Genomic DNA, 26440 nt, shown 5'->3' with positions numbered 1-26440 from the left:
CTAAGTGTTGGCTATTGTTCAATAAGTCTCAGCTCAGATATCACTTCTTCAGTGAGACCTTTCTTGACCATTTCATCATAATTAGCCACCCTGCCCCCTACACATAATACTTAGTTATCTGAAATTATTCCATCTTATTTTTTTATTTTTTATTAATTAAAAAAAAATTTAATGTTTATTTAAAAAAAATTTTTTTTTCAACGTTTATTTATTTTTGGGACAGAGAGAGACAGAGCATGAACGGGGGAGGGTCAGAGAGAGAGGGAGACACAGAATCGGAAACAGGCTCCAGGCTCTGAGCAGTCAGCACAGAGCCCGATGCGGGGTTCGAACTCACAGACCGCGAGATCGTGACCTGGCTGAAGTCGGACGCTTAACCGACTGCGCCACCCAGGCGCCCCATTTAATGTTTATTTTTGAGAGAGAGAGTGTGAGCGGGGGAAGAGCAGAGGAAGAGGGAGACAAAGAATCTGAAGCAGGCTCCAGGCTCTGAGCTGTCAGCACAGAGACCAATGTGGGGCTCGAAGTCACAGATCACAAGATCATGACCTGAGCTGAGGTCAGACGCCCAACTGACTAAGCCACCCAGGTACCCCTGAAATTGTTCTATTTTATATTTATTTACTTTTTTTTTTGTCTCTCCCACTATAATGTTAGTTCCATGAAAGCAGGGATGTTTTCTGTCTGTTGCGCTCCCAGTACCTAGAACAGTGCCTGATCAATACATATGTCTTGAGTGAGTTAATGGAAGTTGGGCCCACCCCACAAGGTTTTCTTAGGTGACCTAAGACTGAAAGGCAATTCGTGCCACTCAATTCAGGGAAGATACTCCCATGTGTACCCAACACCAGTAGATTATGTTTGAGCCACAGATATCTAGCACAGGCGTGTCAAAAATGGTATAGAGGTCATTAGTAGAAAAAGAGTTGAACCTGGGGATAAAACACATATTCTGTTTGTCTTCTGTTTTTATTTATTTGTGTTGCTTCCAGCTGGTAAGGTCATGTCCTTTTATATAAGCCCTTGAGCTTACTTGTATCTTTAAGTTTGGGGACAGCTGGTTGTCCCTCAGCATTATAAAGTTACAGCTTTATTGAGCTTCTTCTAAAATAGTAGGAGTAGAAAGTACTGATACATAATTAGATACTCAGCTGTATATGATAATTTTAGTAGTCATAGGAATGGTCTGAGACCCAAAGTAGGCAATCTGAGACCAGGAATTCCTGAGTTACCAATGGAGTAGGTGTGATACCAGTTTATCATTCCCTTGTATCTATACCTCTGCCTCTTTCTCTTACTCTCCTGACTTTTTTCCTTTTGTTCTCTTCCTATTTTTGCATTCTTTTCTGTTTCTCTCGTTCTACTTTCACGTCCATATTTTCCTTCTTCACGTGTACCTAATTGAAACTAAGATGTTTCTGTTATAGGTTTCTCTCACTATCTGGAAGTAGAAGGTGAAATGGCCAAAGAAGCAGTTACCGTTAATTTACATAGGGAGTATTTTTAGCATCCCCAGACCCCCCGAAATAACCTTGCTTAGGCTCTTCTGATACCTTAGGACACATTTTGCTAATGGATGCACAAAATAAATCGAAATGAAGTACAGAAGCGCACAGACACAGTTCGAAGCTTTGACAGCTGGATGCCGACATGCCGAGTGTAGTCCCAGGAAGGAGCTTGGCGGTGCCCCTCTCGCCGCTCGGGTGTGTGCTGCCTCTGCACGGCTGGCTGCAAAACAAACGCTGAGCGCTATTTTTGGTTTTCACCTTTTTTCCTAAAAGCGAAAATCCTCTTGAGATTTCTTTTGGTCAGCGAAAACAGGTACTAATGTAGATTTTTCATAAAAGCAAGTGTCATAATGTGAACTTTTGAAAGCCGGGGATACCTTTATTTATATTTGGCTCCTGAACCCAACACCCAAAATCAAATTCATCATCGCCTCAGATAAAATTCCTTCTCCTTTCCTCCCTATTTCTATTAGCAGAACCTCTATTTTAGCAGTCACTCTGGCTTAAAACTGTGAACTCCTATTTGGCACCTTCCTTCCCTTCACCCCCTGCAATCAGATGCAGACATTCTGTCACATATAAATTCTGTCTCATTCATCCCACATTAATTCAACAAAGATCTGAGTTCTTGCTCTGTGCCAGGTATGGTTCTGTGTTGTGTGGTGTCCCCTTCTTTATACATTTACTATCCAAATTTCAGGATCTCAACCCTTTGTACTTTGCCTAATGAAGTAGCTTCGTAACTTTTTTCCCAACCTCATGTTCCTTTTTTTTTTTTTTCAATCCGGTGTTTACCCCACTGGCAGATTAATTATCTAAAGTATGGTTTGTTCATGTCATTCTTTATTTCCTAGAGTGAAACTGAGCTGGCTGGCCCAGGCTCACCTCATATAACTTTTACTTGAACCGTGTGATCTACCAAACTGGATTGCCCTTTTGGGACATAAATCTTCACTGTCTCACATCCATGTTATTGTTCATGCTGCTCTGTCTCCTGGGATAACGTGAGCCCCCTGAGGGCAGGAATTTTGTTTTATTCACTGTAGTATCTCTAGGACCCAGGACAGTACCTGGCATGTAGTAGGTACTCAGTAGATATTTGTTGAAAGAATAAGTGAAAAATAAGTGAACCTTGTCAATCCTATTAGCTTTTTTATGGCTATGCTCAAATATTAATATTATCTCTCTCAGGAAGCCTTTTCTGATCTTCTGTGTATTTCTATTTAAACATAAATACCTATGACAGAACTTTCTTGTCTCTTTTTTTCTGTATCAATGCTGACTTTGTATGATGTGATTGCTGTGAGGATAATATTGTCAGTAAATTAACAAATATTTATTGAGTTCGTATACTTTGTCAAGTATTATATCTAGGTACTTGAGTTAAAAAGACAATGGAACACCATTTGCAACTACGTGGTTGGAACTAGAGGGTATTATGCTAAGCGAAATTAGTCAGAAAAAGACAAATATCATATGACTTCACTCATTTGAGGAATTTAAGATACCAAACAGATGAACATAAGGGAAGGGAAGCAAAAATAATATAAAAACAGGGAAGGGGACAAAACATAAGAGACTCTTAAATATAGAGAACAAACAAAGGGTTGCTGGAGGGGTGTGTGTGTGGGGGGGATGGGCCAAATGGGTAAGGAAAATTGAGGAATCTACCTCTGAAATCATTGTTGAACTATATGCTAACTAACTTGGATGTAAATTTTAAAAATGAAACAATAAATTAAAAAAAAATACACAATGGAACCAAATTCCTTTCCTCGGTAAACTTACAGTCTAGTGGAGGATCAATCCATTATAATAGTAGTAAAAGTGAGCAGTAGTAGAAGCAAGCCTGGTATCTTACAGGAGCTGAACCATAGAAAGGGGATGGATAATAGGGAGATGGGGCTAGGTTGCGGAGGAAGAGGCAATTTTATGTAGTCACATGTAGAGAGAAGCATGACAGACACATATGGTTGGAGCAGAGGGTGCTTAAGAGAAGTAAGAAATGAAACAAGTGTTCTGTTGTTACACCATTATCCATTTTGTTGGGGGAAGAGGGAAAACTTGGATGACTGTTTCCCTATAGAATGATCAGGTGGAATTGAAAACCTGAAATGAGTAAAGGCCATAGCTTCATGGAGCTTCCTGAAAAAAAATTACTTGGGAAACTTTTGCTCTTTGGAATGTCTCCACACACTTGGTTGATAGGCTGTATAAGCAATTTTCATTTGAAAATAAATTGTTCTTTTTAGAATTTGAAGGCACACTATGCTATCTCAGTTTCCAATGTTGAGGCCATTTATTATATCTCACAGTCTGTGGGTGAGGAATTTGGGCAGGGCTTAGCTTGGGGACTCTTCTATTCCACATAGTGTTAACTTGGGTCCACATAGTGGCATTCAGCAAGTGACTGGCTGGGCTTGTCTGGAGGGACCAAGAGTGTAAATGCCTGACACCTTGGTGGTGATGTTTGGAAGGCTGGTCTCACCTGGATCCCTATTCCTTTTGGACCTCTTTAGGCTTCTTCTTCATTTTTTACAGGATTTTATTTTTAAGTAACCTCTATACCCATTAAGGGGGTTGAACTCATAGCCCTGAGATCAAGAGTCACATCCTCTACTGACTGAGCCAGCTAGGTGCTCCTAGATCTCTTCTTATGGTCTCTCCAGTAGAGTAGTTAGACTTCTGTATGGGGACACAGGACTCCAAGGGACCAAGGCAAAAGCTACCAGTGTTCTTTAAAGCCTATGCCTGGAACTGGCATAGCATCACTTTTGCTGTGCTCTATTGGTGAAGGCAGTCAGGCTCAGATTTAGTGGAGGGGAAATAGACCTTACCTGTCAGTGGGCCAAGTGTCAGAGAATTTACAGCCATCTTTAATTTGCCACACTACTCTTCCATGTGCCTTCTGCTGTTTTTAGGTGGATGTTCTATTTTTGTTTCTTGTAGTCCATGGTTTTAGATGATTTCTATAATGAAGAGGGAGTGGAAAGGCCTTTTCTATGCTGTCCTTAGACGTCTGAGTAGTTTTTAAGATATCTGAAGATGATGGGGGCGATAGTGAGAGAGATAAGAGGGCAAGACTTGATGTTTTTGATGTTTTCCTTACCTACTCTAGGACCCAGGGCAGTACCTAGTACATATATAATAAGCTCTCAGAAAATACTTGTTCTCAAATTCCTTTGTATATAAATTATATATATATATATATATATATATATATATATATATTCCTTAAATTAAAAAAATAGATAAAATATCCATCTATTTAGATAGTAAGAGTAAGATTTTGGTTTATCTACTATATTGAAGATAAATCAAAGGAAATAAGAATCTGCCCATCTAAAAGAACGTTTGTTAATTGACTAAAAACAATTTTTATACAGAAAAAGTTTTTTTTTTTTTTCAGGAGAACGTATCATTTGGTTGCATGAAATGGACTTTGTCATGGGTCATAATAAAAAATCCCGTTAGTATACACTTTTTTAGAATTAGCAGCTGTTTGCCTGAGCTCTTCGATTTCTCTAACACATTTTGTCCTGTTGCTTCTAGTTACATATGCCACTCGGCACCAGCAGAAGGCATGCAGCCCAAAATGGGGGTGGGGTGGAGAAAAGATGAGGCGGAATCAAACCAGCAAGAGAGTGAAACAGATGGGTTGTGGGAGATGACCCTGCCCCCATGTTGTTTTTGTTCTGGCTGCTACTGATCAGATGCAGATCAGCAGCCAAGAAATCGGAGTTGGTGATCCTGTGATGAAAAAGAAAGTTTGATCTTAGGCTGAGTAGAATTATAAATTTACAACACTAAAACATGATGCAGATTTTTTTCCTTTTGGTTATTTTAATTACTTTTCCTCTGACACATTTCAGAGAGTGTTTTGTTTGAGATACAACTTTTGTATTTTTCTGGATAAAAGGATACATATAATCTGAGATAACTATTGCCCTTTTAGGGGTTTTTTTCATGCAAGTTTTACAGTAAGTAAAATTTTAGGAGTGTTCAGGAATTGGTGGAGGAGACATTTTAATCCATGACTATACCTCACATTTTTTGGATCTTGTCTCTAGATTGTCAGCATTTACCAAGACTTTCTTCTGTGGGCTGTTTAAAAATGAATAGAAAGTAGTAGGTTTGTTAGAAAAATAGATCTTCCATATATATATATACATATATATATATATGTTATGCTAAATATTCTTTTCTTTTGTCAGTGCTTGATTTTGACTTTTGTTTGGCTTATTTTCTAAAGTCAAGATTGAGGAAACCTTGCTTTATGTCTTAACCAAGTCTTCACTTTGTTCTATGGAATAACCTTATTTTTTAAAAAAACATAGGAATGTTATCAAACATACACAAATGTAAAGAGAATAATAGTATAATGAGTCTCCAGGTACCCCATATTCAGCCTCAACAGTTACCAACATTGTGCCACTCTTATTTCATCTATCGCCCACCCCTTGGCCCATGATTTTATGGAAGAGTTTTGTGTAATATAGTTTAGTATTAGCATTTAAAAGTTTTTTTTTGTTGTTGTTTTAAGTAGGCTCCACACCCAGTTTGAGGCTTGAACTCATGACCCTGAGATCAAGAGGCGGATGCTGTACCAACTGAGCCAGCCAGGCACCCCTAGTTTAATATTAGCATTTTCAAAGAATATATCCTGAAACTTTTTAAGTATTTTATTATTTCTTTTTAATGTTTACTTTTATTTTTGAGATGGGGGGGAGGGGCAGAGAGAGAGGGAGACACAGAATCCAAAGCATCCAGGCTCTAAGCTGTCAGCACAAAGCCCTGACGCGGGGCTCAAACCCATGAACCATGAGACTTGAGCTGAAGTCGGACACTCAACTGAGCCACTCAGGTGACCCTTAAGTATTTTATTTTTTAAGTAATATCTATACCCAACGTGGGGCTGGAACTTGTGACCTTGAAATCAAGAGTCACATGCTCTACCAACTGAGCCAGCCAAGTGCCCCCCTAAAACTTGAAATCTCTACATTAACAGATACCACTGTAGTGTGTAGTTCACCCAATAAAAATATGTGGTGTTATTTTTATATATATATATATATAAATTTTAAGTGATCTCTTTAAACCCTTAATGATCCCATAAATATGGAACTTAGTTACTAAGCTAGTAAATTAATTCTGAATGGAACACTCAGTAAAACAGTTTTTCAAATAACTTTTTCTTACGCTCCAGACTTTGACAGGCACAATCATGGTCCACGTCACTATAGAATTTGATACTCCTTTCTTTCATCTATTAAGATGTATGTGTTCTAATAATATCACTTTTTATTTTTTATTTTATTATTATTTTTTTTAATGTTTTTTATTTATTTTTGAGACAGAGACAGCATGAGCAGGGGAGGGGCAGAGAGATAGGGAGACACAGAATCTGAAGCAGGCTCCAAGCTGTCAGCACAGAGCCAGATGTGGGGCTCGAACCCACAGACTGCGAGATCATGACCTGAGCCGAAGTCAGACGCTCAACCGACTGAGCCACCCAGGCACCCATAATATCACTTTTTAAACTTAATTTTTCCCTTTAGGCCTAGCATTAGACTTTGGGTGACTTTCTCTCGGGGACCATTTTCCACAGTTTGTTTATTCATTTATGAATTTTGAGAGAGAGGGTGTGAGAAGGAGGGGCTAGGCAGAGGGAGACAGGTAGAGGGAGAGAATCTCAAGCAGACTCCATGCCCAGCTCAGAGCCTGATGTGGGTGGGGCTCAGTCCCATGACCGTGAGATCATGACCTGAGCCAAAATCAAGAGTTGGCTGCTTAGACAAGTGAGACACCCCGGTGCCCCTCCATAGTTTAATTTTTTTTTAATGTTTATTTATTTCTGAGACAAAAAGAGAGACAGAGCATGAGTGGGGGAGGGACAGAGAGAGAGGGAGACACAGAATCCGAAGCAGGCTCCAGGCTCTGAGCTGTCAGCGCAGAGCCTGATGTGGGGCTCGAACTCACAAACCGTGAGATCGTGACCTGAGCCGAACTCGGTCACTCAACTGACTGAGCCACCCAGGCGCCCCATGGTTTAATTTTTTAAATATCATTTTCTGGAAGTACTGGTTATATTCATTAAATGCACACCAGAATTACAGACTCCTACAGTTTAAATTCAAGCTGCTTTAGAAAAAACTTGGTATTCTGAGGGTGCCTGGGTGGTGCAGTTGGTTAAGCATCTGACTCTTGATCTCAGCTCAGGTCATGATCTCAGTGTTCATGAGTTTGAGACCCGCATCCGGCTCTGTGCTGATGGTGTGGAGCCTCCTTGGGATTTTGTCTTTCCTTCTCACTGCCCCTCCTCCACTTGTGCATTCGCTCGCTCGCTCGCTCTCTCTCCCTCAATAAATAAACAAAGAAATTTTAAAAAAAGGAAAGGTTTGGTATTCTGTGATGTATCTTTGTCAAATGTCATCATCGTCATCATCATCTAATTCAAAGTAATAGGGGGAAGGTTGTTCTGAGTTAAGATGAGTTGTAAATTAAAGAATATTTTAGGGGTGCCTGGGTGGCTCAGTCAGTTAAGAGTGTGACTCTTGATTTTGGCTCAGGTCATAATCTCACAATTTGTGAGATCAAGCCCGTGTTGGGCGCTGCGCTGGCAGCATGGGGCTTGTTTGGGATTCTGTCTCTCCCTCTCTCTCAAAATAAATAAACTTAAAAAAAAAAAAGAATATTTTAAAGAGTAGTTTATTTTTTCAGGCTCATTGAAATATGATTTAGCTTAGTAAGTTACTTTTTTGTGCAGAGATCTTTCCAGACCATTTTGAAATTTTTATGGTAAAATACACATAACATTAAATGTACCATCGTAACCATTTTTAAGTGTACTGTTCAGTAGTGTTAAGTAAATTCACATTGTTGTACAACAGATCTTTAGAACTTTTTTATCTTGCAAAGGACTGAGACTCTATCCCAAGCAAGTACTATTGCCAGACTATTTTTAATGAACAGATAAACTCATTTGAAATGAAAAATTTTCATTTGCATAATAATATTCAGTGTGTTAGTCTCTTATGTAATCATGTAAAGAATTAATACGTTATGAGGCAGTATTTTAGTTTTTCTCTTAATCTGGTAAACTGTAAAATTGCTGGCACCCTTTATATTCTGTTACCACCCCTCCCCCCCCTCCCCAAAGCACCTAAGTAGCAGAAAATTTTGCTTAGTCTCAAGTTATAGTATCACAGATAATGAGTTAAGTCTGAAATCGTGGGGCTTTGCTGTTTGGTGAAGAACTTTTTATATGATTCTAGCCTAATAGTTTAACAGGAGTACTAAAGTACAATAAGCTTTGCTCGTTCCTGCCCTTGACTCGTACACATTATTTTTAATGTTCTGTATCTTTTGCGCATTCTTCCTTGTACCATTCAGATTTTTCTCAAGACCTGCCTGTCTTGGTCCCCAGATTATCTTTAGGTATCTTTCATTTGCTTCTGTCTTTGTTCAGACAAGTATGTATGTATTTTTTAAATTACTTTATTTATTTATTTATTTTTAAGTAAACTCTACCCCCAGTGTGGGGCTTGGACTCATGACCCCAAGGTCAAGAGTCTCACGCTCTGCTGACTGAGCCAGCCAGGTTCCCCCAGCAAGTATTTATTGAGTGCCAATTAAGATGCAAATACTATTTCACAGGGTCTGTCTACTGAATACAGTTATTACCATCTCAGCCAAATTTCATAGTTTTCTAGTATAAGGTGTGAACTCTTAATCAGGAATGATTTCACAACTTTCTTTCCCCTGTTTTATTGAGATATAATTGACGTGCAGCACTATAGAAGTTTAAGGTGTACAGCATGACTTGACTCACATACACTGTGAAATGATGACCACCATTTAGTTTAAACATCCATCATCTCTTACAGATATAACAAAGAAAAATGTGGTTTTTTCACTGTGATGAGAACTTTTAGGATTTACTCTCTTAACGACTTTCAAATATGCCATACAGCAGTGTTAACTGTAGTCCTCATGTTGTATATTACATCCCCAGTACTTACTTATCTTTAACTGGAAGTTTGTACCTTTTGACTACCTTCATCCAGTTTCCCCACCTCCCACCCCCTGCCTCATAACCATAAATCTCAGCGAGATCATACAGTATTTGTCTTCCTCTCTCTGACTTATTTCACTTAGTGTAATGCCCTTGAGGTTCATTCATGCGGTCACAAATGGCAGGATTTCCTTCTTTTCTTATGGCTGAATAATATTTTATTGTATATTAACAATTGCTTATATAAAGCATGTTGCTGTATGTGAAGCTACTTTTCCTAGGTCTTAGGCTGAAGTTATAATACTGCCCTCCTCCTACTTTCCTTTAGGACTCATTTATGAGTTTTTGTTATTTTAAAAACACACATTTCAGTGTGTCATCATCCATGTGCACATGAGTGTGTATGTGTGTGTGTGCATATGTATCAGGGTGGGGGAGGGTATCAAGGACTGCTGTCCTAAGGAGTTTAGATCTCAAAGGATCCTTGATTCATAAAATTGAATCTTTTTAGTATGAAAAGGCTGCTGTTAAGGAAAGCAAACATGCTCTTTCAGAGTTCATGGAGTACTGAGCCAGATGGATTGATCATGTGTAACAATTTTTTCCCTAGTACACAGAGACAAAACACAGCTTAAATGGTTAAGTCATAGGCAAGATGGGAAAAAATTCTTTTGAAGGTTAGATTCTGGATTTTCTTAGACATTTGTTGTTTTGTAATTCCTAAAATTATTCAACCCTCCTCCCAAATCCTTCTCCATTGTTTGCCCATACTACCTCTTAGAATATTAAGCTCCTAGTATTGAGTTCCTAACTTTTTTCTTTTGAACTTACCTCAGTTAAGACTTCTTCCAGCCTTTTTGGAGTAGAGGGTCTTTCTTAGTATCTTCATTCTTCTTAATTTCAACCCCCCATCTTAATTGCTCTTATCTGGATCTTTTCCAATCCATTTTACATTTTATGAAGTGTATCAATCAGAACTATGACCATGTTTAGTCACACTATCGCCTTACATGAAGATAGAATGTGATGGTCTTTTTATTTTTTAGTTTTCAATGCCTTTCTTCATTTCATAGTTTTTCAGTATTTTGTTGTTGATTTCCTTATCTCCAAATTAAAGTGCTCACTAAAGTTTGCAGGGAATTCCTAGGTCCTTCTTCTAGATTAAGAACTGTAGCTTTTTCATTATATAAGCAACATATATATGTTTTAGAGGAAATTTCGAAACCAAAGAAAGTAAAAAGAAAAAATGTTCAGAGTCTGATCAAATAAAACCCATTTTGTGTTTTTGGTATAGTATTTTTATAAATGAAAATACATTTTTGTATCTTTCTTAAAGATGCTTAGATAAGCATTTTCCACACATTAAACTCTTTATAAAAATTATTCTCAATAACTACATAGTAGGATTCAGTGAATGAGTATATTCCTAATTCACCTAACCATTAATCCATGCTATGAAAAATATTTTCTTGTTATAATGTTTTCTTTGTCATTTTTAAAGATCTTGTTCTTATTTTGCCAGGTGTTTTATTTTTAATATCCCATTTCTGGGTATTATGATTAAATAAATATGTACGTTAAAATATTCGGGTAAATATCCATCAAACATACATCTCTATGTTTATGGTTTTTTATGGAATCTAATGGCTTAGGAATTTTTTTTTTTTACAGTAAACCCTATGCTCAACGTGGGGCTTGAACTCATGACCCCAAAGTCAATAGTTGCAGGCTCTACCAGCTAAACTAGCCAGGTGCCCTGGGAATTATTTTCTTAAAAAAAATGTTCTACCCCAGATTATGTTCTACCCCAGATTATAACAGTATAATACTTTTAATACCTTTTGGATATTCATGAAAGTGTTAGTTCTCAAGGTACTTCTCCTTGGGAGTTGGAGGGTAACATTTCTTCCATAACTATTTCTCCTTCGCCACTATTTCCTTTTATCCCATTACACATCATGTGTGCTGCTTTTATTTTAATTTTATGTTGTCCTCCTGAGTGATGTAGTTGAGGACAGTATCAGACTTGAAATTACGTGTATTGTGTGAGCATACTAAATATTAAAATTAAAAATGATGCTGGCTAGGGCTTTATCAATTTTGTTAATTCTTTCAAAGAACCAGCTTCTGGTTTCATGGATCTGTTCTACTGTTTTTTTTTTTTTTTTTTTTTGGTTTTGATAGCATTGATTTCTGCTCTAACCTTTATTATTTCCTGTCTTCTGCTGGTTTGGCTTTTATTTGCCATTCTTTTTCCAGCTTTTCAAGGTGTAAGGTTAGGTTGTGTATCTGTGACCTTTCTTCCTTCTTTAGGAAGGCCTGGATTGCTATATACTTCCCTCTTATGACCACCTTTGCTGCATCCCAGAGGTTTTGGGCTGTGGCGTTATCATTTTCATTGGCTTCCATGTACTTTTTAATTTCCTCTTTAACTTCTTGGTTAGTCCATTCATTCTTTAGTAGGATGTTCTTTAGTCTCCAAGTATTTGTTACCTTTCCACATTTTTTCTTGTGGTTGATTTTGAATTTCATAGTGTTGTGGTCTGAAAATATGCATGGTACGATCTTGATCTTTTTGTACTTACTGAGGTCTGATTTGTGTCCCAGTATGTGATCTATTCTGGAGAATGTTCCATGTTCACTGGAGAGGAATGTGTATTCTGCTGCTTTAGGATGAAATGTTCTGAGTATATCTGTTAAGTCCATCTGGTCCAGTGTGTCATTCAAAGCCATTGTTTCCTTGTTGATTTTCTGATTAGATGATCTGTCCATTGTTGTAAGTGGGGTGTTGAAGTCCCCTACTATTGTGGTATTATTATCAATGAGTTTCTTTCTGTTTGTGATTAATTGATTTATATATCTGGGTGCTTCCTTCCACATTTGGAGCATAAATGTTTACAATTGTTAGATCTTCTTGGTGGATAGACCCCTTGATTATGATATAATGCCCTTTTTCATCTCTTGTTGCAGTCATTATTTTAAAGTCTAGATTGTTTGATACAAGTACGGCTACTCTGGCTTTCTTTTGGTGACCATTAGCATGATAGATGGTTCTCCATCCCCTTACTTTCAATCTGAAGGTGTCTTTAGGTCTAAAGTGGGCTGTTTCGAAGGGACACATGCACCCCAATGTTTATAGCAGCACTATCAACAATAGCCAAAGTATGGAAAGAGCCCAAATGTCCATCGATGAATGAATAGATAAGGAGGATGTGGTGTGTATATACAATGGAGTATTACTGGGCAATCAAAAAGAATGAAATCTTGCCATTTGCAACTATGTGGATGGAATTAGAGCGTATTCTAAGCGAAATTAGAGAAAGACAAATATCATATGACTTCACTCATATGAGGACTTTAAGGTACAAAACAGATGCACATAAGGGAAGGGAAGCAAAAATAATGTAAAAATAGGGAGGGGGACAAAACATAAGAGAGTCTTAAATATAGAGAATAAACAGAGGGTTGCTAGAGGGGTTGTGGGAGGGGAGATGGGCTAAACGGGGAAGGGGCTTAAGGAATCCACTCCTGAAATCATTGCTGCACCATGTGCTAACTAACTAACAGGATGCAAATTATAAAAAATAAATAAGCTATAGAAAGTAAAAAAGAAAAACATGATGCTGGCTTACTTTACAAAAAATATTTAAGATTAATGGTAGCTTGTCAGTAATATAATTTAGAATGGTATTCAGTAGAATAGTCTGTCTCTCCACAGTGATATATAAACTTTTTGTCTCCACTTCCATTTCCAGGTTGCCATCACGAAAGCCAAAGTGGATTTCTCCAGTGTAGTGTGCCTGCCCCCTTCCGTCATTGCTGTGAATGGGCTGGACGGAGGAGGGGCTGGCGAAAATGATGATGAACCGGTGCTGGTATCCCTGTCTGCGGCCCCCAGCCCCCAGAGCGAAGCTGTTGCCAATGAACTGCAGGAGCTCTCCTTGCAGCCCGAGCTGACCCTAGGCCTTCACCCTGGCAGGAATCCCAATTTGCCTCCACTTAGTGAGCGGAAGAATGGTGAGTATATATGGAATTATTGCATTGCCTAATTTGAACCAGGGTCTTCACGTTTATGTTAAAGATCATTACTCTACTTCATGTCTCTTGAAAGTTTCTTACAATCTTACTATTTTCTGTAAAATAGAGAAATGGTCAGTTTAGGTAATCATTATAAACCCAGCATTTCCTGCCTGGGTTATTAAAACTGCTTTCTAATTTGTCTTTCTACTTCTCTGCTTCTCCCTCCCAACCTCTTCCATAAATTCATTAATTTAGCAAATATTTATTGAATATCACTATGTCATAAAACTATGCTAAGATTAGGGATTAAATGATAAATAAGCCTCTGTCATTAGGAAACGTATTCCTATACCTTGTCAGAGTAATCTTTTAGACCTCCCTACCTTAATACTTCTCAGTGACTGCCCTATAGGATAAAAACAAAAGTATGTTTTACAAGGCTTGCAGGATCTGGTCTCTTTCTGTTTTGTTAGCTTCTTCTCTTATCATTCCCTTATTCCTAGTCTTTGCTCCAACTATTAAGTATTTTTAACACGATTTACAAACCTTGCACTCTTGCTTCAAACTTTTGTTAATTAAAAAAAATTATAGGGGTGTCTGAGTGGCTCTGTCAGTTGAGCATCTGACTCTTGATTTTGGCTCAGGTCATGATCTCACGGTTCATGGGTTTGAGCCCCATGTCGGGCTCTACACTGACCATGAGGAGCCTGCTTGGGATTCTCTTCTCCCTCTCTCTCTCTGCCCCTTCCCCTATTGCGTGCACACATGTGTGTTCTCTTCCTCTCTCTCTCTCAAATAAAATTATAATTATAAAATTATAATTTGTATAATTTCTTCTTTGTTGTAATTATAAAAATTCAAGATTTCAGAAAAGGTATAAATAGTAAGATAGCAAATATTTATGTACTCACATGCCATCTGGCTCATGTACTCTTCTCCATGGATCTCCATCCATCCCCAAGGTAATTACTGCCCTGATTTTGATATTTTATTGCCAAGTATTTCTGTATTTTTTTAACAGCATGATTCATAGTAGATCATGACCTGAGCTGAATATGAATATATTCCTGAACAATGTAGAACAGTTTTTCTCATTTTTTATATAACATGTATATTAATTGGAGAGAGAGAACTCTATTGTATATACTCTTCTGCAACTTGTGTTTATTGTTCAGTATTTATTTTCCTGTGAGTTATTAAAGGTATTCTGTAAGTTCATCTCATCTGATCTGTGAATCAGCATTTATGAAGTAGTCCTGCTTTTCCCTACTGATCTTTAGTGCCAGCCTATTTCTCAGTGTGCAGAAGTTAATTTTTATGCCCTCTGTTCTGTTTCACTGGTCTCTATTCATCTCTTTGTCATAGTACATCATCTTAGTTATTGTTGCTTAATAATTAGTCTTGTTAGAGGGCACCTGGGTGGTTCAGTCGGTTAGGCGTCCAACTTCAGCTCAGGTCATGATCTCGCGGTTTGTGAGTTCAAGTCCCACATCAGGTTCTGTGCTGACAGCAGCCTGGAGCCTGCTTCAGATTCCATGTCTCCCTGTCTCTCTGCCCTCCCCTGCTCATGCTCTGTCTCTCTTTCTCAAAAATAATAAATAAACATTAAAAAATGAAAAAAAAGTCTTGTTATCTGTTAGGACAGTCTCTCCTTGCCTTTTTTGTCTTCAGAGTTGTCTTGACTGTTCTTGCCCATTTTAATTTTTCATAATTTTAGAATCAGCTTATGAAGTTATGCAAAAAAAAAAAAAAAACACCTCAATGGGAGGCAGCTGGACGGCTCAGTCTGTTAAGTGTTCCAACTCTTAGCTCACCTCAGGTCTTGATCTCAGTCATGAATTTGGGCCCCACATGGGGCCCAGGCGTGAAGCCTACTTTAAAGAAAAAAGAAACTCATTGGGATTTTTTTTTCTCGAACATTTTATTATGAAAAATTTCAGACACATGATAAAGTGGAGTTTTACAGTGAATACTTTTATGTCTACCTCTTAAATTCTCCCATTAACATTTTGTTATACTTGCTTTATAATATGTCTATCCATCTCTCTATTCATCAATCCATCTTATTTTTTTGATGCATTTCAACGTTTATTTATTTTTTGGGGGACAGAGAGAGACAGAGCATGAACGGGGGAGGGGCAGAGAGAGAGGGAGACACAGAATCGGAAACAGGCTCCAGGCTCTGAGCCATTGGCCCAGAGCCCGACACGGGGCTCGAACTCATGGACCGCGAGATCGTGACCTGGCTGAAGTCGGACGCTTAACTGACTGCGCCACCCAGGCGCCCCTTTTGATGCATTTCAAAGTAAATTGCAGACACCAGCATTCTTTCATTTTATTGAAACATAACAATAATATAGAATAGCATACAAATTGTAAGTGTCCTGGATGAGTTATCACAGAATGAATATACCTGTGTGTAATTACTGCTTTGTGAAGAAATATTCCAGCACCCCCTAACCACCCCATGTGCTTCTTCCCAACTAGTACTCCCTCTTTTTGCCCAAAGGAAACTACCATCTTGACTTCTAACATCATAAGTTAGTTTTGTTGGTTTCTAAACTTTATGTAAATGGAGTCATGCTGTATGTATTCTGTTGTGGGCTTGTTTTGAAATTCATTTGTGTTGAATTATGTATGGGTGTAGTCTGTTTTCATTGCTATATAATTAGTCCATTTTATGCATATACTGGCATTTGTCTGTTTTACTTTTGGTAGGTATTTGTGTTGTTTTAGTTTGGGGCTATTGTGAATCATGCTGATATGAAATTCTTGCACATGTCTTTTTGGTGTACTTGTTGGATTTTGATTCAAAATGTGTCATTTATAGGTTAATGGGGAGAATATACATGTTACATATTGGGTATTCCTGTCCATTAGTTAGTTTTATCTCTTCAGTTAAATAGGTGTTCTTTGATGTCTTTCTACAGAGTTATAATTTTCTCCATAAGGGTCATGTGGATAATTTATTAAGTGTATTCCCAGGTATTTTCTTGGCGGGCGGGGGTGGGGGGAGGTAGATGTTATCAGTGGTATATTTTTATAAAATATTTTCTGACTGTTGGATGCTGGAGAATAGAAATATCCAACCTTTAAAAAAATTTTTTTTTAATTTTTTTTTAAACACTTACTTATTTTTGAGAGACACAGAAAGAGCACAAGCAGGGGAGGAGCAGAGAGAGAGAGGGAGACACAGAATCCAAAGCAGGCTCCAGGCTCCGAGCTGTCAGCACAGAGCCTGACGAGGGGCTCGAACTCACGGACTGCGAGATCATGACCTGAGCCGAAGTCAGCCACTCAACCACCTGAGCCACCCAGGCGCCCTGAAATATCCAACCTTTTAAAAACTCCCCTGGCTCTTCTACATATATGCCCTCTTTTTGGGTACCACTCTGCCTCCACTCTTCTTAGCAACTCTTACTTGTTCTTCAGTATTCTGTTCAGGCATCACTCCTTTTGAGACGCCTGTCCTAACTCTTAGTCAGTGTTAGGTATCCTTTTCTTGATTTGCCCAATTGCCCTTTATCGTTACACTTCATCGCTGTATTGTAATTGGAATTCTCCAGTCAGCAACATGAGTGAGCGTCTGGAACCTGAAATCAGACCCATCACGCTTCTGTCACAACCCTTCAGTGCCTTCCTGTGAGGCTTACGATGAAATCATTGTTTTTATGATGTGGGCCAGGTATCCTTTCTGACCTGATTATTTCTTACCTCTGTCCCCTTGCTCACTCTGTGCTGCTTTAGCCACACTGACTTTCTTGCTGTTCCTTGAACACATCAAGTACGCGCCTGTCCTGGGGTCTTGGTACTTGCTGTGCCTTTACTGAAGTTCCTGCACAAATGTCATCTCCTCAGGGAAGCCTTCCCTACCTATCTTATCTAAAATATCACCTCCCAGTACTCCCTATCCTGCTTTGTTTTTCTTTCAAGCACTTATTATTATGATGTGTGTGTGTTGGTATATGTGTGTATATATGTTTATTGTCTATATTCTTACCTCTCGTTGCCCACTTAGATGGTATGTTTCATGAGGCCAGCGGGCAAAGTATTTGAATCAATAGATAGATGGTTTGTTCCACTAGAGGGAAGAACTCTGTTTTTACATCCATAGTGGGAAATGTAATGGAAACTCAAGCAGGATTGGGTTTTTTTTGAGAGAGAGACAGAGACAGAGAGGCAGACACAGAATCCAAAGTGGGCTCCAGGCTCTGAGCTGTCAGCACAGAGCCCTATGCGGGGCTCGAACTCACAAACCGTGAGATTATCACCTGAGCTGAAGTAGGATGCCCAACCGCTGAGCCACCCAGGTGCCCCATGCAATTTTTATTTTGGGAAATAAGGGACACTCAAGCATTTTTTTGATGTTTTTTTTCCCCCATTTCTAATTTCTCTTTTTCTCCCCCATGATGGGAGAGACTTCAGCTTATTTATATGCTAAGGGGAAAGAATCCGGAGGGAAAAGCTGGAGATGGAAAAAGAGAAAGGGTAACAGATGGAGCAGGGCTCCTGTTGAGATGTGAGAGGATGGGATTTAAAGGTGTTGGCTCTGCCCTGCGCAGTAGTAAGGACCATGACTCCTCTGGGATAGGAGGAATGGCGGTGAAGGCGATGACAGATAGCCAACAGCTAACCTCTAATATCTTGGGCAGGAAGTGGAGGAAATTGGCGCTGACAGCTGGGATGGTCTCAGGGGGTCCAAAGCAGCTGTTGCTATTGGGGCAGAGATGTTGGTGCATCTTCAGCCTTCTCTCTCAACTTTTTGGCATATAAATCAACTGAATTTTGTTTCCATTTTGAACAACAACTTTCTGGCCTTCCCAAGCTCCTAAAAGAGCAGTTTATTAGCACTCTCTCTACTTTCCCACATTCCAGAGACTTCACTGTATTCTGGCTTCTGTCCTTATCTCTGTCTTCAGTAACTGCCATTGCCAAAGTCATTAGTGTTCTCTTGGATCAAACAGGCACTCTTCATCTTATTTGTCCTCATTGCAGCATTTGACGTGATTGGCCACTCCCTCCCACCTGTAACTTTTCCTCCATGGACATCACTGAAATTACTCTTGGCTTTTTAAAGGCTGCTTTTACAGCCACTTTCTTTTCTGCCCAGACCTTTTGCCAACTTTCTGTACCCACCTCTTAAATTTTGTTTCTCCCCAGTGTTTCGCTGTAGAGCTTCTTCTTACTCTATATTTTACCTTGAGTGATTTCTCCCAGAACTTTTTGCCTTTAACCACCATCATATGTTGTTGATTGATTCCTGTACTGTATCTCCAGACTCATATGCTTGGCTCTCGGACACCTCTGTAGGATGTGTCACAGACTCAGTATGTTTGGTGTGAAAGTCCTCATCCTACCTGCAATTCCTGCTGAATTCTGTGTTGTAGGAATTGGCACCACCCTCTACCCAGACGTTCAGATAAGGGATTGTTTTGTTTTCTTCAAACTAAATGAAAACTTCAAGTTTTTTTTTTTAATTAAAAAAATTTTTTTAATGTTTATTTATTTATTTTGAGGGATATAGGGAGAGAGAGTGTGAGTGAGGAAGGAGCAGAGAGGGAGAAAGAATCCCAAGCAGGCTCAGCACTGTCAGCACAGAGCCCAACACGGGGCTGGAACTTACAAACTGCAAGATCACAACCTACGCTGAAACCAGGAGCCAGACGCTCAACAAACTGAGCCACCCAGAGGCCTCAAGAGTTTTGTTTTATAATCAGATAAAATGTAGGAAAAAGAAAGTAAAAATTCCTTCGTAGTTACACAGTTCAGTTATAGCCAGTGGCAGCAGTTTATACATTTTTGTCAGTTTTTGTGTTCATTTATTTATTTTTATATACATGTACTCTATGTAACCTGTTTTCATGTAATTTTATTTCATGAGATTTTCCTGTATCATTCAGCGGTCTTAGGAAACATTTTTTCCTCTGTTTCCTTGGATTGCGTATTAAATCGTGTGTATACAACAGTTAGCTAGTCTCCTATTATGAGACCCTTAATTGTTTTTTTATTTTTTCTGTTACAAATAATACCCGCGGTAAACATCTTTGGTATATAAATCTTGGTGTAAGTAACTGTAGGACAAACTCCCAGAAGTAGATGACAAGATATAGATATAAAGAACCTTTTCTTTCTTGCTGTAAAAGTGTTAACATGTTTGGGTGTGAAGTTTTTTACTTTTTTTAAGTCACTGTTTCCAAACTGTTCCCCCAAAAGATAACATGCCTAATTTTGGAAGTAAGTGTTTAATTCCATCTCCTTTCTACCTGCTTCTTTCATCTTTCTTCCCAGCCATCAGTCACCACTTTTTATAGATTCTTCAGTGTTCATATCTACTGAATTCATTCTTTCTAGCCACCTTTACAGCTGCCACTTAGAGCAGACTCTCAGTAGTGTCTTTCTTGGGTTACTGCAATGTCGGCCTTTTAACTGGTCTCGCCTTGTTTCTAATCTTGTCCCAGTGGCTGCTGGGTGATTTTTCTAAATGGTAAATGAGGCTCCTGCTCTTCTGGTTGAGATCACTTAGTGGTTTCCATTTCCTCCAGGATAAAGCTTATTCTCCTCAGGATGGTAAACCAGGTCCCTCAGAGCCAGCTTCTGCTCCTCCCCTCATCTCTTCCCATGCACGCCAAAAAGACACACTTTCATATCTCAGTTTCACTTTGTGTTTTTGTTGTTGTTTTGTTTTTTCCTTTCCCTGAATGACCTTTCTCCTTCTGACGTTTCCATCTGGTCAAGAATCAGGAAGGTACCGTTTCCTTCAGGACTTTTTCCTCAGACTGCCAGTTTGGGCTAGGGGTTTGTTCTTTCAGCGTTCTTCAAAGTACCCTGTGTGTAAGGATTTACTTATTTGTTACATTCAGCTGGATGAGAAGCTTTGTGGAAGGAGGGATTGTGTTTGTTTTACTTATCCCAGTATCCTTAGTGCCTAGCCAAAAACTTTAGTTTGCTGATGAATCAACTAGAGTGCCTGTTAAATGCAGATTCTGATGTAGATCCCCGAGAGGCCTGAGATTCTGCATTTCTCACCAGCATCCAGGCGATGCTAGTACTGTTGGTCTGGAGGACCACACTTTGAGTGGTAGAATGTGGTAGGTGTTGGGCGAATGTTTGTTGAATGTAAGAGCCAGGGAATCAGTGATGACCTGATGACCATGGAACTATGAATCCACTGAAACATTGACCTCTTAGATTTAAGCGATTCAGAAAAACAAAGTGATTGTTGATTCTGTTGCTGGACAGAGGGGGGGCGGAAAACCTCATTTAATTTAGGGTTTAGGTTATTTGGAAGAAAGGCTTTCTGAGTCCTTCCCTGTAGAGGTGAAATATATTGTGGAATAATTGTTTATTCTCTTAATTAGTGTTAGAACATTTAGACCACAAGTTTAGTATTTGTTTTAAAGTTAAAGATCTCTATAAATTTGAGACACACTATAATCCCAGTGTGTAAAACAGCTGCTCTGGTTGAATGAAACCTGAATGGAGAAACCAGACCCCCACTTACTTGGCATCCTTCTTGCCCTCAGGCAACTCTTGAAAGAGCACAAGTTGAAAACTTCTGATCTGGATCACTTATCTCCTTTAGTTTGAGATTTTTCTGAGCCAACCTCTTCAGTAGAATGGTTTCCTAACTGCCGGGGGTCCCAAATTGATTAATTGTGATCATGCTTAGAAGGGAACATGGATACGTGAAACTGACAAACATAATGTTGTATACAACATAATTATTATTTTGGCAAGAGAAAAAAAGAAACAAAAAAATGAAATTGTGTTCAATATTAGAAAGGAAATAAGGGGGGAAAACTGACATTAGAACAATGCTGAAGGGGAGAAAAGGGGCCTAATAAAGAAATACTCCATAAGGAGTTTGAGAACTGGGGCGCCTGGGTGGCTCAGTCGGTTGAGTGTCGACTCTTGGTTTTGGCTCAGGTCATGGTGCCAGGGTTGTGGGATCAACCCCCGTGTCAGACTCTCTGCTGAGCGTGGAACCTGGTTAAGATTCTCCCTCTCCCTCTCCCTCCCACCCCTCCTTCTCTCTCCCCCGCATCTCTCTCTCCTCCCCTCCCTCTCTATATTCCTCTCCCTCCCCTTCTACCCCTCTCCCTCCCCTTCTACCCCTCTCCCCTGCTCATGTCCTTGCTCTCTCTCTCTCAAATAAAAAAGTTTGAGGACTACAAAATACCTTATAATATGATAGAATGTATGCCAGTGACCAGAAATAGTAATAGCTTAGCAAAAATCACTAATTATCAAAATCAGATTCTGTTACTATAGGGAGAAAATAAGAAATATTGATCAAGTTTCTTTTTTATTCCATCCAGCAGCCACCAGTTAAATGTTTGGACAGGGGCAATATTGTCAGTGTTTAGTTGCAGGGCCTTCTACTTGTACACCTTAATGGTGCTTCCTGTCAAGAGGAGAAAGAGACTGGATATACCAGTGAGAAAACCATTATTATATTTTATGCCAGGTGATCTTTGCATGGATGTTTATAGGAAGGTAAAGGTAAGAGCAGAAATGGAGAAGATTATAAAATTGGAAAATGTGGACTTCTAGAGCAGAATAAAGTGTAGAGTTAGGCGGTGCTTTTTCATGGATGGTGTACTGTGTGTTGGAAGAGTGAGAAATTTCCTTCTCAGATCTATTTCGTTTGAAGCATATCTTATATAGAAATTCAGTGATTTAGTAAGGGCCCTTGCAGGGCAGTAGGCAATGAAGACCTTGATACCTCTATTTCCTAAACAGAGGAAGTTGGAGCCATATAATGAGAAGAAGTGCCTTTCCTTAACCCAGCCCTTATTAGCCTAATTGGAAAAAGTTGGTAGAGAAGTTTCAGGGTATATTTTTTAATATTACCCTTCTGTCATCTTCTAGGCTAAGTACTTAGATAAAATTGATCCTGTCCAGTCTGGTCATGGAGAAGCCTTGGGAGTACCTCTCTAATGATTAACCCCATTGGCTCTAGCTAAAGGAGCTCTGGCATATGTTAAATGAATTTATCCAAAAGGAGATTTAAGTTTCAATTTGCTTCTTTCTTTAATGGCATGTTGTTCTTTGGCTGTCCTTATGTATCTACCTCTTCTTAACACTAATCTGATACTATTTTATTTATTTATTTATTTATTTATTTATTTATTTATTTAAGATTTCATTTTTTTTTTTAATTTTTTTTTTCAACGTTTATTTATTTTTGGGACAGAGAGAGACAGAGCATGAACGGGGGAGGGGCAGAGAGAGAGGGAGACACAGAATCGGAAACAGGCTCCAGGCTCTGAGCCATCAGCCCAGAGCCTGACGCGGGGCTTGAACTCACGGACTGTGAGATCGTGACCTGGCTGAAGTCGGACGCTTAACCGACTGTGCCACCCAGGCGCCCCTAAGATTTCATTTTTAAGTAATCTCCACACCGAGCATGGGGCCTGAACTCAGGACCCAGATCAAGAGTCACATGCTCCACTGATTGAGCCAGCCAGGTGCCCCTGATAGTATTGGTCTTATGAGTTTCAGAACTGGCTGAGACTGCATAAGACTTATTTTCAGGAACCTCTAGGATGGGAGCTAAGATACCTTTTGCCTCTTTTTTTTTCATTGTGAATATACTACATTTCAGTTATCTTATAGATTTTGTGGGCAGGTGTGAGAATTTTGCCAGAATTCGTGTTTCAAGTCTTCTGGTGGAAGTGCATTCCATGTTCTACATGATCAGATTACAAATGAACTTTTGGAATATAATCCATTTGTAAATTGGGGACTTGGTCATATCCTGAGATACGACTTTTGAAGTTTGGGAGTCATAGATTTAAGACACAGTGAATAATAATTACCTGGAACGCATTACTCAGAAGGCACTGCAGACAAAAGTTAGGTAAATTAATGATGACAAGTTCATAAAGGTTTCTAAGAGAAAGCTTGTATTTGGTAGATTATATTCTTGACCTTTTATTGTGTCCTTGACTTTTAAAATTTTATTCCAGAACAGTTATTTCTACCTTCCTCTAATTCTACTGCTGTTCACTGCCACGACCACCATGGAAATTAGTATTCAGCAGATATTTGTAAAGTGCCAATAGTGAATGAGACACTGAGAAAGACATTGAAAGGTATAAAGAGGAGTAAGTTTTACCACAGTTACTAGTTTTTTGCCCCATTCCATCCTGGAATGCCCCATTCATAATAAATATGAAACTTCTTTTTTTTTTTCCTCCTCCCCATTTTAAGTGCTACAGACTAAATTTGGGGCTAGTGATCTGTTTATGGGGGATAATTTCTTTGGGACATGGTTAGAGGTTGAATACCAGAAAACCTTTTTGAAAATGGTGAGATTTACCTTTCCTCTGTCCTGTCTTGCCCCCTTTTGTAGGCATCCCCTAGACAGCTGTCCCGCACATCTAGTGTTCTGGCCAACAAATCCTTACTTGGTGTTAAAGCTGATGAGAAATTTGTATGACTTGAATTTTTGATTTTTGCATTTTTGAAGGAGATCTTAATTCTCATTATTGAGAAACGGCCTTTCACCAACTCACTAAGGATCAAATAAATATAGACTTGAACTATCACTCACACACACAAAAATGCGTATATCTTATAGGAACCTCCATTTCTGAAGCATCGTCCAACAGATGTGAATATACTTCAAGAATAATGGGATAGAACTTTTGAAATTATGTCTTCCAAGCTGAAAAAGCTTCTTATACTAATCAAGCCCCTTAAAATTAGATTGGTGATATATATTTTACCATTCAAGTATTTTTTTCTTTTTTGGTGGGAGATATATATAGAGAACATATATAGAGAAAAGTACGTAAATCATAGGATAACCATAAACCAAAGAGTTGTGTAAACACTACTCAACAGTAGCTCATTGTGAGCCCCAGGGAAGCCTCCTATAGGTTCCTCTCTGAACACAACCTCATCTTTTCTTTTTAGGAGTAACTGCTGTTCTGACTTCTTGAAAGTCGTTTGTTTTATCACCTGTATAGTTCCAAACAATATAGTTTAGTTAAAGTTTATATGAATGGAATTCTGTATTCTTCTTTTGTTCAACATGTGTGGTATTCATGTATGTATATAGCTTTAGTTCAACCATTTTCATTGCTGTGTTGTGGATGCACCTGTGGAAAAGTACTCCATAATTAAAAAAAAAAAAAAATCTAAAGGCATCCATATCAGCCAGGAGGAGGTCAAACTTTCACTCTTTGCAGATGACATGATACTCTATATGGAAAACCCAGAAGATTCCACCAAGAAACTGCTAGAACTGATTCGTGAATTCAGCAAAGTTGCAGGATATAAAATCAATGCACAGAAATCGGTTGCATTCCTATACCCCAATAATGAAGCAACAGAAAGAGAAATCAAGGAATCGATCCCATTTACAGTTGCACCAAAAACCATAAAATACCTAGGGATAAATCTAACCAAAGAGGTGAAAAATCTATACACTGAAAACTATAGAAAGCTTATAAGAGAAATTGAAGAAGACACAAAAAAAATGGAAAAAGATTCCATGCTCCTGGGTAGGAAGAACAAATACTGTTAAAATGTCAATACTACCCAAAGCAATCTACATATTCAGTGCAATCCCTATCAAAATAACACCAGCATTCTTCACAGAGCTAGAACAAATAATCCTAAAATTTGTATGGAACCAGAAAAGACCCCGAATAGCCAAAGCAATCTTGAAAAAGAAAACCAAAGCAGGAGGCATCACAATCCCAGACTTCAAGCTGTATTACAAAGCTGTAATCATCAAGACAGTATGGCACTGGCACAAAAAAAGACACTCAGATCAATGGAACAGAAGAGAATCCAGAAATGGACCCACAAACGCTTGGCCAGCTAATCTTTGACAAAGCAGGAAAGAATATCCAATGGAATAAAGACAGTCTTTTCAGCAAGTGGTGCTGGGAAAACTGGACAGCGACATGCATAAGAATGAACCTGGACCACTTTCTTACACCATACACAAAAAGAAACTCAAATTGGGTGAGACAGGAAGCCATCAAAATCCTCGAGGAGAAAGCAGGCAAAACTTCTTTGACCTCAGCCACAGCAACTTCTTACTCACCACATCTTTGGAGGCAAGGGAAACAAAAGCAAAAATGAACTATTGGGACCTCATCAAAACAAAAACTTCTTCACAGTGAAGGAAACAATCCGCAAAACTAAAAGGCAACCGACAAAATGGGAGAAGATATTTGCAAACGACATACCAGATAAAGGGTTAGTATCCCAAATCTGTAAAGAACTTATCAAACTCAGCACCCAAAAAAACAAATAATCCATTGAAGAAATGGGCAATAAATAAATAAATAATCAATCAAATAAAGGGGGCATTAAGGAATCAACCAAATAAATAAAGACTTGAAATATCACTCACACACACAATGCCTGCACCAGGACCTCCTAGTCTTAGCTATGATAACTGTAATAAGCTCTGTTATGTGAGAGAAATAAGTCCTCCCACCTTATTCTTTTTCTAACAGCGTTTTTCTTGGCTTATTCTTTGTCCTTTGCATTTCTATATGAATTATAAGATCACTGTGGGATCTTGATTTGGATTGATTGCATGAAATCTATAAACCAGTTTGGGGAGAATTAATATCTTCATAGTATTATACTATGAACATGGTATATTTTTACATTTATTTAGATTTTCTACAGGGTCTCCTGTGAGGTTTTATAATTTTCTTTGTGGTGGTCATACACATCTTTTGTTAGATTTAGTTTTTAGAGATTTCATATATGTTAATGCTATTGTGTTACCTTTTTTTTTTTTTTAATTTTCCCACTGTTAGTGATTCCCAAAAATTTTTTAAAGGAATAACCAAGTCTGTATTTGTTATCTGCCATGCTGGGTGGGATGTAAAGAGAAGCAAGTAGGAAAGAATGGCAGTGAAAA

At 38.6% G+C, this 26440-nt stretch overlaps 1 protein-coding gene across 6 annotated transcripts in view; it reads left to right on the top strand.

The window, feature by feature from the left end:
• MRTFA (myocardin related transcription factor A) overlaps positions 1-26440 on the top strand; it is a 214796-nt gene that overhangs the window by 79485 nt on the left and 108871 nt on the right. For all 6 annotated transcript variants that reach the window (XM_045062419.1, XM_045062418.1, XM_045062420.1 and 3 more), the window contains one exon: positions 13278-13539. In XM_045062419.1, the coding sequence (XP_044918354.1) occupies positions 13278-13539 (262 nt within the window). The remainder of the gene's footprint in view (positions 1-13277; positions 13540-26440) is intronic.

This window comes from Felis catus, chromosome B4 (genome assembly GCF_018350175.1).
Source record: "Felis catus isolate Fca126 chromosome B4, F.catus_Fca126_mat1.0, whole genome shotgun sequence".
In the NCBI taxonomy this organism is placed as follows: Eukaryota; Metazoa; Chordata; class Mammalia; order Carnivora; family Felidae; genus Felis; species Felis catus.
The sequence above is the reverse complement of the archived record's forward strand: the minus strand, read 5'-3'. Positions and strand labels throughout refer to the sequence as shown.